The sequence below is a fragment of the Falco cherrug genome, chromosome 3, assembly GCF_023634085.1.
Source record: "Falco cherrug isolate bFalChe1 chromosome 3, bFalChe1.pri, whole genome shotgun sequence".
Taxonomy (NCBI): domain Eukaryota; kingdom Metazoa; phylum Chordata; class Aves; order Falconiformes; family Falconidae; genus Falco; species Falco cherrug.
In genome coordinates this window covers 88,267,452-88,280,962 of record NC_073699.1, presented here as the reverse complement: position 1 = coordinate 88,280,962, position 13,511 = coordinate 88,267,452, and the positions used below count along the sequence as shown (strand labels likewise).

The following is a 13,511-nucleotide window of genomic DNA, read 5'->3' as shown; positions in this document are numbered from 1 at the left end:
TCATACTAAATCCAAAACGCAGCACTGCACTAGCTACTAATAAGAAAATTATCCCAGCCAAAACCAGGACAGCTTTTTAAGGTAATTCCTGTCTTCTGAATATCCCAGTGGATACTTCCTGAAGTTTTATCTTTTCCACTCTAATCTCTTTCTAGTTCAGGCTCTGTGTTTATTAAAAGTATTTTTTCACTTGTTATTTTTATTGAAGTACTTTGTTTCAAGTATCCTAGTATAGAATATGGTGGAGCTTATGATACAGTAACAACTATATCATGAAGGTAAGTATTCCTTCGCATTTTTCCTGTGATGCTCAAATGTGAAGAAGACTACTGGTGGACTCATCTACTAGGACAAATAACCTGAGACTTTCTGTTCCAAAACTTGGATGGAGGAAGATTGGCTTCAGTAGAGCTTTTTATGTCGTAGCTATTTTAAAAAGCAGGGAAATTGAGAGAGGCCAGCATTGATTCTGAAGGAACATCTTACATACAATACTGATGCTTTTACCTTCAGACACGATGAATGCAGCATGTATGCTGCATCTGTCTTTGAATTAGTTAGCAAAAAGTTGAAAATGAAACAGCTTTTTAGCCACAGTTAGCTCGCCTTTCCTGTTTCCAAATATCCGTTGACTAAACAAGGCTTTTTTTTTTTTTTTTTTTTTTACTTGCTGTTTTGACCTTGCAGGAAGAATTAAAATAGCAGTGAAGTAATTGAAAATGCAGCTACTTGTCTCTACTGCAGGGTCAAGAATACAAAAAGTGCTTGCAAGTACAAGGAAATCTCCTCTTCTGATTGCTTCCTCCACAGGTCTTTCATAGTCAAGCTGCAAGGCGTTTCAGTGCAGTAGTACTTTAAAAGCTGCCTCCTGAAGAATGTTGCAATTTTATATATGCTCTTGGGATGCCTGTTGCACTTAGTCATCGGTATACAGAGGTTTTTTCATGGCTTCATGTTGTACAGTGTCTTAAAATTGTGTTTATTGTAACAGTGATTGTAAGTTTTAATTGTACTTTCTTAATTGTCTTATAAAATTAAAAGTTGTCATGTGAAACCTTATGTGTTTTCTTGGTGGTGTTTTTTTCCTGTAGTAGTTATTCTCCCTTAATATGTCACTTTCCCTAAAAATGAACAAAGGCTTATCTAGGCAGTTCAGTTGGTTTTCTTTGTTTTTGTGTATTTGTTGCTTGGTTCTGCTTACTACCAGTGTTTATTTTAAGTATAGCTTACATTTCAAAGGAGGAAATACAGTGTTTGGTATTTGTTAGTTTTCTTGTGCCAAAGGTGTAATACTGATATGGTGCATTTTGAATGATGAGGAATGATTCTTTACCTACTGAAAATGCCCAGAGTATTCCCTATGTGTTAACATACATGAAGCAAGAAATTAGAAGGAAAAATCAAATATTTAGGAAGAAGAAAAAATGTAGTCTAAAGCCACAGCTTAAGGGGTGGAGAGAAAACAGGGCTAAAAATAGTTTTAAAAAAATATTAGGATGAGTGTCAACTTAGTGGTTGTTTGTTTTGTTTTTTTTATAGGGTACACAAAGAAAACCCAAAAGTCTTCCTCCTCTTGATCCGGAAGTTCTTTCTGTATTTGTGCCACCATTTATCAGCAGAGATGATATTCAGGTGATTAATGCTGGTAATAACTTGAATAAAAGCAAACGCCGATCTTTCCGAAAGAAAAAGGAGAGACCAAAGATTGAAAATGTCAAGAGTCTCAATGGGGAGCAGAAAGCACCTGACGCTGAAGACATCACAGTTCCAAAGGACATTGATCTTATTGGTTTGCCACAGCTATGCTTCCCAGGTACAGTAGAGTTTACGCTTTTTAATGAGAACTGTTTTAATACATATTTGTTGACCCATAGTACAGCCAATTTTTTTTATGATCTTATCTATCTCTTTGTCTTTCCCAGTATAAAAAGTGTGTCTGTGTGTGAGCAGGTCAGTGATGAAAGCAGCTGTTAACTGGAATGGGTGTGCTTACTCTGTATGGCCACATTATGTGAAACGGATCTATTAGCAGTAGTAGCTGCAACACCTGCAAGAGAGGGAAGTTGAAAGTCACTTTACCCCTTATGGGTAAATCTGAGTTAGAATGAAATGCACACTTTTAAAATCCACGCCCTCCCTGCCCCATGACCAAATACCCTTTCGCTTTTCATTTGCTGTGAAGATATACCTGAGGTAGTGACTGTTTCCTCCAGGTTTAATTGCAGAAATTTTAATATTCATGTCACTATTGCAGATCTTACAAACATCTTGAAAGGAAAAAAAAAAGGGAACAAAATCCATCTATTGTATTTTGCCACTTAAAATGAAGAATAATTACATAATATTTTTCTTCCTCAGTGATGTGCAGCCTTTGTAACAACCCTTGGATCAAACGGACTGTATACATGCATTTTAATCCCTTGAAATGAGACATTTCTCTTGAAATTAAGTGGAAATGTGCAGTATTTGTCATTAATTGCTTTCCAAGCAGCTGTAGTTAAATATGTAGTTAAAAAAAGGTTTCTGCCTTCATTGCAGGAGGACTTTATGTAACTTCTGAATCAAAAGAGGACCACATTCATTTCCTGGTCTTCACAGATGTCTGTGGTAACAGAACATACGGTGTTGTTGCACAGTATTACCAGCCTATGCAAGTATGTTCCTTAACTCATGCTTTTATTAAAATATATTAAAAGATACATAAAAAAAAACATTTTGAGAATAATTTCAGGTTTAAATTATGAAATTAGTGAACAGATACGTTTTTATGTTAGTAGGAATACCGAACTAATTGTACTTTATATTGTCATTGTATATTAAGTACATTGGAACAGCATTGCATTGGGAGGAACTGTTATGGATTTCAGTTAGGAGTTTTGAATATTTAGGAGCAGACTTTGTCCCTTCGATGATTTTTTTTTTTTTTTTTGGTGAAGATTGTACCCTGTTTTCTTTCTGAATATCTTTTGTGCTGAAATTCTTTTTAATACGTATGTCTGGGTCTTGTGGGCTGGCATTTTTCTGGAGGGCCTAAGGGAGATAGACATCCAAATCCCCTGGAAATTTAGAGGGAATTGGGTATCATATCTCTATGGTTCTCAAGACAATATGAGCTATAAATTAATGATTAACATAAATACATAATCTGTAGTTTTCTTGCAGGATGGCTGTATTTCGCTGGCCCATTGGGAATCTGCGCAGACTGGGAAGGTGCCTGTCTGTTTTGTACCATTTGCTGTTTGTGTTATATCCAGATATCCATATTTTAATGCCCTCAAGGATTGTCTTTCTTGGTAAGGCTTGCTGTGCTGTGTGCTTCTCAAAGTCACTGTGCTGGTTTTAATATGTGAATTTGCATCATGTGGTCAGGATAGCTGCATAATACTAAAGCGGGTGTTAGTTCTCTGTTACAGTAGTGTGAGGTGTGTGCGAGGGTGTATTGTGGTTCAACCCCAGCTGGCAACTAAGTACCACACAGCTTCTGGCTCACCCCTCCTCCCCACCCCCAGTGGGATGGGGAGGAACATCCCAGGAAAAAGGTAAAACTTGAGGGTTGAGGTAAGAACAATTTAATAATTGAAATAAAATAATAACATCATCATCATCATCAATTGTAATGAAAAAGAGAGAGTAAAATCCAAAGAGAAGAAAAAAACCCAAGTGATGTACAAAACGACTGCTCACCACCCACTGACCAAGGCCCAGCCAGTCCCTGAGCACCAGTCAGCAGGCCCTGACCAACTCCCGCCTGTTAATATACCAAGCATGGCATGGAATACCTCTGGCCAGTTTGGCTGAGCTGTCCTGGCTGTGTCCCCTCCCGATTTTTTTGTGGCCCTCCAGCCTTCTTACTGGCAGGGCCTAAGAAACTGCAAAGTCTTTGACTTAGTATCAACTGTACTTAGCAACAACTGAAAACGTGCTATGTGTGTTACCAACGTTATTCTTATACTAAATCCAAAACACAGCATTGTACCAACTACTGGGAAGAAAATTGACTCTGTACCAGACAAAACCAGGACAGAGAGGAAAAGAAGAAAGGTAATGTGAATGTTACCAGAGAGTAAGCACAAGTTCTAAATATCAAGGAAATTAGTGATGTTGTCTTTGTTTTCTTTGAGGTTATTGTAGAAAATACTAACTTGCAGGAAATAGATTTTGCAGATTTTGGTGGCTGGTGTTTTGTTTTTGTTTAGGGTTTTTTTGTTTTGTTTTTTTTTTTTGGAAGAGAGTTGACTATAATTTTACCACACTAGTGGAAATCACTTGGAAAGCACAAACCCTTCTTTACAGTGCACCAAATAAATGTCCTAAGAACATGAATATATGTATTGATAAGCAGTTAATGACACTTTAACTGAATAATCCAAGTCATTTGAGGGAGTATAGTGAGTACTTCCCTGTCGTAGATCTAGGAGCAAAAATCTTAGGATACAGAATACTTCATGGATTAGAAACACTTAAACACTCTGCAGTGTAGGTGAGTTAAAAGATAAGTGAATCTTGGTCTGTCTTATTATTTAGTAATTTAACTTCTTTTGAGGTTGTGTGTTGCTTTAAACTGCTAAAATCCATGAACTTCCATTCTGAAGCGTATTAAAAACTCCTTGCGTTGGGGAGCCTGTCTCTGTACGCTGGACATTACTGGGTGATCTTTACTTGTGGGCCAAAGGTAGAAGAGTTTTTTTCACCAAATTCCAGTCAAGCTTTCTAGAGTCAAATTTGAAGTCAGGTGTTTTCCTTTTGCAGGTCTTTGCTGCTTATACGGAAGATGAAAGATGTTAGTGTTTTAGGTTGGAGTTTGAGTCTTCCAGCTTGTTCTGCCAGTGGTTGGTGTGTTGAACAGATGAGCAAGCAAGGGTGTGCTTTCTGGGCACTAGCTGAGGTGCATCACTAGCCCCTAACCTGACTCCGTAACAGGATGAGACCTGAGCACTCATTTCCTCACCCCACGCACCTCTTCTTCCCAGTGCTGTGGGCTTGGAACTGTTTGGAGCACTGACTGGCTTTCCCTGGCTTTTCCATGGTTGAAGAGAGCCCTGGAGGAACAAAGCAGTGCCGCTTGGGCAATTCAGATGTTGCCATCAAAAAAACTGCGATAGCAGAAAAGAGTCACTCTGGCAGCCCTTAAGTATGAGCAAACACACCACTCATGGTGTTCACCCTACCCTTTGCTCTGTCATTTTCAAAGCGTTAGTGAAGGGGTTTAATGTGAGTGAGGGACTTCAACATGTTGGAAACTATGTAGGCACAGGTTAGTGTGAAATTGTGATGAGCTGTAAAAAGAATAGAAAGAAAGTGTTTGTTTCCCTTTCTCCTTTCCTGATCAGGTCACTTTTCCCACTTCTTATGTTTAAGCCAGTTGTATCTGTTGTTGGTATTGCAGGAGCTGATTCATTGCTGTCTTTTTATAGCCTCAAATCTCAAACACTAATCTGCATATGTAGCTCTTACAGCTGTATACCTGAGCTGTGGTGCTCTGCTGTTTATATCCAGTCTTTGTAACAGGACTCATGCTTTTATGCTGTCAATTCAGTCTGTATGAGGGTGCACTGCAGATGAGCTTTCCACCTGGTGGGAAATAGGGTAGATTCAGCTTTACCGTTATGGTGTTCGTCAGTGGTTTATATAGTATATCCATAAATGAGTAATTGCTTCTCTAAAGTGAGACATCTCTGAGCTGGGAGAAGCAGTCAGTTTGCAAATGGATTTTTTAGAGCCCACTGAGGGAGAAGTGGGATAACATTTAAGAGAACCATGGAAAATTCCAGAGGTTACAAAGCTGTTTCTAGATCTCATGTTTGTTTAGAGCAGACAGGAACCAGGTGGAGTTAACTCTCTAGAGATGCAAGCTTTGCCTCTGGTGGGTATTTTAAACATCATAATTAAACATCTCTGGGTTGATCATATGTAGTAGGGTTTTGCAGCTATTTAAAGCATTAATGTCCAAGCTAACTACTATGGATGGCTTTCCCCTTTAAGCTGAATCTGTGCTGGTTTCAAAGGGGAGTTCAGATTTATCAGTAACCTGCCATCTAAGCTTTAAGTGTTTTGTAGATATGTGAATAATTATAGAGGAGTTTTCAGCAGGACAGTAGCCTTCCACATTAGTACTCTATGTTGTCCTGGGCATTTAACAGGGGAGTTTGTCATATACCTGCACAGCTTTTCTCTTTCCTTTTTGCTGCTGCATCTGAATGTGAGGTGCAAGTCTGTGTAACTGGCAGGAGAGGGGGAATGCAAGTGACAAAGCTGTATTTGATGCTGGTGTTTCCCATTGCACTGGAAACTCAAACTGATTAAGTTTCCATTATAATTTCCTCTGGATTTTTTTTTCTTAAATATCATAATCACCACATATTTTCTTTGATACTATTTGATAGATAATTTCAGGATGTCTGCCCTTACATTTTTTTGGAAAAGATATTTTGCTGTGCTAGAGTATACTTGAGTGGGAGTAAAGGAAGGGGTGGAGAGGTACTGTTTTTCCTTGTTTTGATTGAGTCACTGAAATTTTTCCGTATGGCATGAAACAGCTGCTGGGATGTATGGCCGTTCTGAATGTGATATAAGCAATTACAGTAAAGACAACTATGATGTATTTTCAGTGTAGTGCCCTGTACAGCTGGGGATGTTTCAGCTTTTTGTAACATTACAAAACATTGATGTTGTTTTCCTGTAAACCAGAAAGGGAGTTATTGTCATTTTGGATGCCTTAACTGTAATCAGGTGGCCAAATAGTTAAAAATTTAATTAAATGTTTTTGTTGACTGAGTGTACTCAAGTAGTAGTTCCTATATACTTAAGTAATAATGTGTTCAGTGCACTTCTATCTTTGGTGTACTTCAGTGGTGTTTTGCAGGATGCTTCAACATTAATTGTTCTGCAAGTCTGGGGATTTGAAAACACTTGCTGGTGGACCTCAAACCGCTTATTTCTAGTGTATAGCCCTTTCCTCATGAGAACTAGCTGAAGAACACTAATTGTCATTGCTAATGACGGCCTGATGTTGAAGTAGCTTCTAAAGGGGTTCTGCTTTCATTCAGGATCTTTGTGCAGCAACAGATTTCATTCTCCTCCAGAATTCTTCTATGCCTATCTTCTTCTTTCCAGGACCTGCAGTGCACAGGATTGCTTATAGGTGGGGTGGTACTTGTTCTCATTCAGAACAGTCCTTAAAGGTATTTTATAATCTTAAACGTTCTCGGATAAAAATCCATGTTCCTAAAACTTTTTCAGATGGCATAGTAAAAGCCATAACTGAAAACTGAGGTTAAACTGACATGCAAAGGCAACATTCAACTATAAATCCTTGTAGGTGCTTTGAACTGCAAGAACTTGCAGACTTTCAACATAGAATAGGAAGACCTTCATTATTGTGCAATTAATTTTTAAACTAAAATATTACTATTATACAGTGCTTTCAAATCTGGAACAATTTGAATGGAGTGTGTCTGCCTTTCTCCAAAGCAAGCAGATGTGCATCTAGAGTGTTTCACAACACTGTGACTGTTGGATTATTCTACATTATTTGAAAAGATTCAATTTTAAATTGAGAGGTTTTGGCGCTTTGCACAGGTAGTTTTGCCTCAATCTGTAACACTGCGTGAAAAGTGAAATATTCCTGGCAGTAATCCCCTTCTGGATGAACTCCCATCTTGGATGGATGAATAGGCTTCATTCAAACAGTAAATCTTCCAACCTGTGTATTAGTCCTTTCAGCTGCCTTGAGGAAAGGTGGAACTGTGGAAATAGCTTACAGCACTGCGGTCGTACAAAGGACCTATTCTTAGATGTTCTTGCTTTCTGAAATATCTGTCTGTGGACAGTTAATAGAGGTAATGGAAGGTTCATAAACTCCTTAGCTCTCCACTTTAATGTTTTAGAGATTACTTCATTTATTTCAGCAGACGTTTGCAGTGCAGACCTGTCAAATGCTATTATGTTGCATTAATGGACACAGTGTACTGACTAGGGAGCACTTTACCTTCTTTTCTGTACATCAGCTGCTTTTTCAGTGTCAGAGTCAGGTTGTTTCTGTTGTTAACATTGACTGAATGTGTTGATATGTGCTTTATGTCTAAAAAAAAAAAAAACACACCAGAAAAGAAAAAAAACCCCAAGCATGCTACCTATGCTCTTGGGCCGCACCTAGGGCATTACAAAGTGTGACAGCGTATTTGTTTAAATTGATGGCTCTGCTATCAGTTTTTTCTTTGGTAATTCTCAATTTTCCTTCTTCATCTGCACCCCTGAATAGCTGATTGGCTTTTTTGGGGATATGTGTAACAGCCTAGTACTCAGCCCAGGGCAGTTTCCAAATGTGAATTTGTGAATTTAAATGTCTCATTAATATTGATTAAAAGCTCAGTAGTATATGGCAGAATATTTTTATTCTGGGATCTAAGTGCCATACACAAATACAATGTCCTGAATTCTAATATACCTCTTGACCTACTCGGCTGCTTTCTAGACCGCTTTATTCCTGAAGAGCAAGTATTCTTCTGCATGAAACCAGTAAAACCAAACTGAAACAAAACTGCAAGGGAGAATATAACCATTTTAAGTTCCTAGTTTCTGTATATATAGACTTGCAGGCTTAAATTTCTGATTTTGTAAAGGTTTGGGGTTTTTTGGGTTTAGGTGTGGTTTTTGGGGGGTTGAGTGATTGGGGTTTTTTTGCTATAAATATATATTCAATCTTGAATAAAATGCCCTTTCTGACTACAAACTTGTTAATTGTTACATTTCAGAAATGCAGTTAGACTTAATGGTTTGCAGTCTTAATAATGTGTATGTTTAAATGTTCATGAATTGATCTGGTAATAACATAAGCTGCATGACCTTTGTGGCTTTGACACAGCCAGGGTAATGGTAATACTGTTCTAAAATAGAAACATTTGGCAGGTTTGCATAACTGTATTTGTTCTTTTACAGTTAGGAACAATAGCAAAGAGCAGTGTTCCTGCAGGCTTAGGCTTTACGCTAGATATGGTTCTTGCTTCACACTCCTCTGCAGTTAAGCCCATGTCTACAACCTCTCTTTTTCTCTGATGCTATTTTCCATCCCAGAGCTGATGTCTGGTGCTTGGGATGAGAGAAATGCCATGGCACTGTGTTGCAGCTGTGGGTGTTTTGTTCCTCAAGCAATCTTTAAGACACATTGCTTTAGCTGTGTCTTGCCTCTCCATTTTCTTTGTCATCATGAGACCCAGTGTACTATCTGCATCCCCTGATATATATGATGCAGCAGTATTTTATGCATGCAAGTAAAAAAAACCCCTGCTTCTGACATAGCAGCATCATTAAAATTAAATGGAGCCACTAAAGTATCTAATAAATTAGAAATTAATTAGCTGCAGTAATAGCTTCATTGCTTGTAATTTATTATTTATTTTTTTTTAGTTCTAGGTTATCAGCAGAAAGGCACATTTTCTGTTTGCATATTACTGTTTGTAAGTAATTTTTCTATAATTTAATTTCAGCCTACTAGTGCAATTGCAACCTTTCAAGGATTTAGATGTTGAGGAGCACCTAAAAGAATTTGCAGCAAAGTTATTTTTGATACCCAGCCCGCCACCAGGACCACTCCACTTGGTAATCACTGATGCTGAATGTCGTAATTAATTTAACATTATGTTTTATAAAGCGCTAAGATGTTGTTTTCTATAAATTGGGAGCTTTCTTCACTCTCAGGTCAGAGGTTGTACTTGCTGATATAAAATTGATCTCATTACCCGTGCTTTGAAAATAAGGCTGTGCATTATTAGTACCTAAAATAACAGGGTAATCAAGGTGCAGGCTTGAGCACTGGCATACCAGTTGGTCGTGCTGCTTAATTTTTAGTACTCTTCTGGGGAGGATTTGGCTCATGCCAACTGTTTACTGTTTGAGATGATGCCTAGATAGGTCTGGGACAGCGTAGTCTAGCTTGTGATTTCTAGAAGGTCAGCCCACATAATCTTTACTACAGGTGGTTGGAAGCTCCAGTCTGTAACTACTGTAGAAGAATGGAAGCTTGCCTTTCACCTGGACAGTATGGCATTACCATGTCATTGAATACACATGCATGAACTCCAGTAAATCATGTAACTATTTAGTCCACCAAAGTGTGGGAATTGCCCATCTCGTGTCTGATATCAACACACGCTGCCTGATGCGGATGCTTATGGCTATCATCCTGATGGTGTGATGGGTGGACATGCAGCTGTGAGACTGAGAAGTAGTGCAGTCCCTGTGAGAGAGAAGGCGCCAAAGAAATCAGTTGCTTGGAACAACACGTACAGCTGTGGACTTGTTCTTTTTGTGTGTGTGAATGACTCTAGAGAAGCAGAACAGTGTGGAGTGGATTAAATGTTCTGGTGAGTGAATTAAATGTTCTGGATTGGCTGCTGCCTGGATAAGACCTAGCTGAAAGGAGAAACTCACATAAACATTTGTATTCAGTGTAGAAGCTGAGGTGTGTGGGCTGTGTTTGCTTCTTTATAACCCTTCCCAAGTCCAGCTAGATGTTATCTGAAGCAGTGATTTCAGCACACTCTCTCTTTTGACCTCTGAAATGGCTTCTAGGGAAGCAGTGCTTTGGCCATGGACTTCTTAGCTGCTTTCCTTGGCCCTTGGGATGAGGGGTTAGGAGCAGGATTAAAAATAGCATAGATGGAAAATTGTCTGAATGATTGGCTAAACCAGCTGTGACATGCTGAACTATCCAGCACGTGCAGGATCTGGCCTCCAGAGATTTGAGCTAGAGTATGTGAAACACTGAAAGAGCACATTCATTTTGGCTTATTCTATCTTTTTAACATGAGCACCTATGCTCAGCTATTTTTTCTATTTTCTGTATGAATTTTATCAATGCTTTTGATTTCCCAGTTGTATCTACAAATATAAATTCCATTATTTTATTATCTTTATAACAAAGCAAGTTTAATTCTGTTAAAAGAATATATATATACACGCACATACACTTCCAAGGTTTTACTGGTTAAACAACCTATGAGAGTGAAATGAGATAGTCCATGTTAATCTTTCAAACTAGTTATTATGGCTTTCTATTTCAGTTTTCTGCAGTCTGTAAATATCTATTGTCTTGGTCTCAATTAATATTAATATTTTGTAGGTTGGAACTAAAATCCCAAACTATACATGCTGTGGGAGCATTTTCATTAACAACTAAATGGGAAAACATCTGTTATTACAGGTATTTAATATGAAACCACTTCAAATAATAATTCCTTCACGAGAGGATCCAGACAGTCCAATTATTGATTTGGATCTTCATCTTCCATTGCTGTGTTTCAAGCCAAAGCAGGTGCTGCAGGTAAAACTAACTGATACTTTAAAATGTGTTAGACATTGACAGTACTGGTATTAGAAAAAGTAAAAGTGTTTAGTTACCCAAAAAACATTATAAACCCAGGAATTCAAAGTAGTGATAATTCTACATATTAGACACATGGCACAATAAAGTATATTTCTTAGTAAGATATTTTGTTGTTTATAGACCAATTAGATCAAGGCATGCTGGATTTTTCTCCTGTGGTTTAGCAATAGGTATTAAATTTCTTAAGAGTAAGTTTTAAAACATAAATTCCCAAGCTGATTGGCAGATTTTGAGTTCTCATTTCTTGCATTTCTACAAGATTTATAAGAACCTTCTTAATGTGTAAGAAAAGGACCTGTAGGATGGATTGGTAACAATTGGCACTCATACAAATAAAGTGTAAATGATGTAGAAAGAAGTGTGTGTATATGTGTATATATATATATATATATATATATATATATAAAAGAAGAATAAATACAAACTATTTGCAAAGATTTTTTTCAGTGCTTCATAGAATCTTACGGTAATTTGAGCTTGGAGTGTCCTTTGTAGGTTTCCTGACCCAATTCCCCACTCAAAGGCCACCTGTGAAGTTAGGTTGCTCAAGGTCATCAGTATTATTGGTGCCACTTCCTCTAAAAAGAGCAGGTTGGAGGTCTATTTCCAGGGATGATTGCAAGCTTCCTTAATCCTGAGAGTAGGCAGACTGGTTTATTTTTTGGGATTCTGCCCACATGTGCACGTTATGAATAAAACTATCTCAAATCCTAAATGGTCTTCTGCAGCTGGTGCATCTTGAGCTTTATGAATTTTACATTGGCACCATTGTGAGATGTCGTCTGTGTGCCGTTAGTCTTGGCTTGAATTCATCCCACCTAATTTGAGGCATCTGGTGCTTAGATGCCACTGGATCCCTTTCTGTAAGTGGAAAAGGCTGGACATCTCCAGGTAGCTTCCTGAATTGCTCTGTGAAAGCACTGCTCCCTAGTGGCACTATAAGGAACCTCGACCAGCTGTCATCTGGAATAGATGTTTGGCTGAGATGTCTGAAACGTAAATGGCCTTTGTGTTCACCATCAAAGACAGGTTTGCTTATAGTCTTCATCTGGATACTTTTTAATTGACATTTTATGGTCTAATACTGCGAAAGAAATGCGACAGGTCTGAGTAATTCCAGCTAGATCCTAGCCTTGTTGACATTGGTGGCAAAAGTCTTATTAACTTCCACTGTCACTTCACCACCTCTCCTTTTCTGTTTTCTCCTCCTCTTAGTTTTGTAAGAATCCTTAAGTGGACATTATTTCAGTTTGTAAATATGTAAGGTAGCTATTAAAAAAACAGAACTTGTGAGGCTGAGTTTCACAAGCAGATGAAATATTTGTGCATATCTAGTATGTTCTAGATACAACTCTTTGTAAACATTTAGCATTTTGGTTTTTCCAGATTATGACCTGTATTTTGACTGAACGGAAAATAGTTTTCTTCTCTTCAGATTGGGCTCTGTTGACGCTCGTTGCTGAATGCTTTATGTTGTACCTTCATCCTCTTCAGTGGCAGCACACTTTTGTGCCTATTCTGTCTCGTCAAATGCTGGATTTTGTAATGGCCCCAACATCTTTTCTTATGGGATGTCATATTGATCATTTTGAGGAAGTTAGCACGGTAGGTTTTAGACTATTACCACTCTTGCTGTTCACTATCCCCTTCTTTCAGATGTATGCAGAAACTGGCTTTAGTGTGGTGAAGGTGTGTGAGAAGGAAAAAAAGTAAAAGTAATGGAGCCATACTGATGTGACCACTGGCTTATTGGAAAAAGCTTATTGTATCCCTTACCTTTCTTTTCTTTGCAGGATAATATAAAGATTTTTGTGAGTTCAAGTTTCATTTGGGCAAAAATTCTCCTTACATGTCATTTGTGTAGTATAAATAGTTTTCCCTCAGATTGGTGAGGTTATTTTTTGCTCAGTCTCGTGTGGGATGAATTAGGTGCCTTTTCCAGGCATCTGGGTTAAGAATTGAGCATGCACTTGAAAATACTCTAATGATGCTGCTGTTCCCCATAGTGGAGTTAATTATTTAATAAAATAAGAAAGAAAAAGCAATGTAAAGAATGTAATCTCACAACTCTTCTGATTTTTTTTCTTGTCTTTTTTTCAGAATATAATTTAATAAAGTCTCTTTCAGT

At 37.9% G+C, this 13,511-nt stretch overlaps 1 protein-coding gene across 6 annotated transcripts in view; it reads left to right on the top strand.

Annotated features, from left to right (window-relative positions):
- DENND3 (DENN domain containing 3) overlaps positions 1 to 13,511 on the top strand; it is a 44,704-nt gene that overhangs the window by 5,312 nt on the left and 25,881 nt on the right. For 2 of the 6 annotated variants that reach the window (XM_055703755.1, XM_055703760.1), the window contains exons 2-7: positions 1,540 to 1,813; positions 2,539 to 2,654; positions 3,163 to 3,293; positions 9,486 to 9,597; positions 11,201 to 11,320; positions 12,770 to 12,988. In XM_055703755.1, coding sequence (XP_055559730.1) covers positions 1,540 to 1,813; positions 2,539 to 2,654; positions 3,163 to 3,293; positions 9,486 to 9,597; positions 11,201 to 11,320; positions 12,770 to 12,988 — 972 coding nt within the window. Of the gene's footprint in view, positions 1 to 1,539; positions 1,814 to 2,538; positions 2,655 to 3,151; positions 3,294 to 9,405; positions 9,456 to 9,485; positions 9,598 to 11,200; positions 11,321 to 12,769; positions 12,989 to 13,511 lie in introns of those variants that run through there. The other 4 variants (XM_055703756.1, XM_055703758.1, XM_055703757.1 and 1 more) reach the window with 4 other exon arrangements.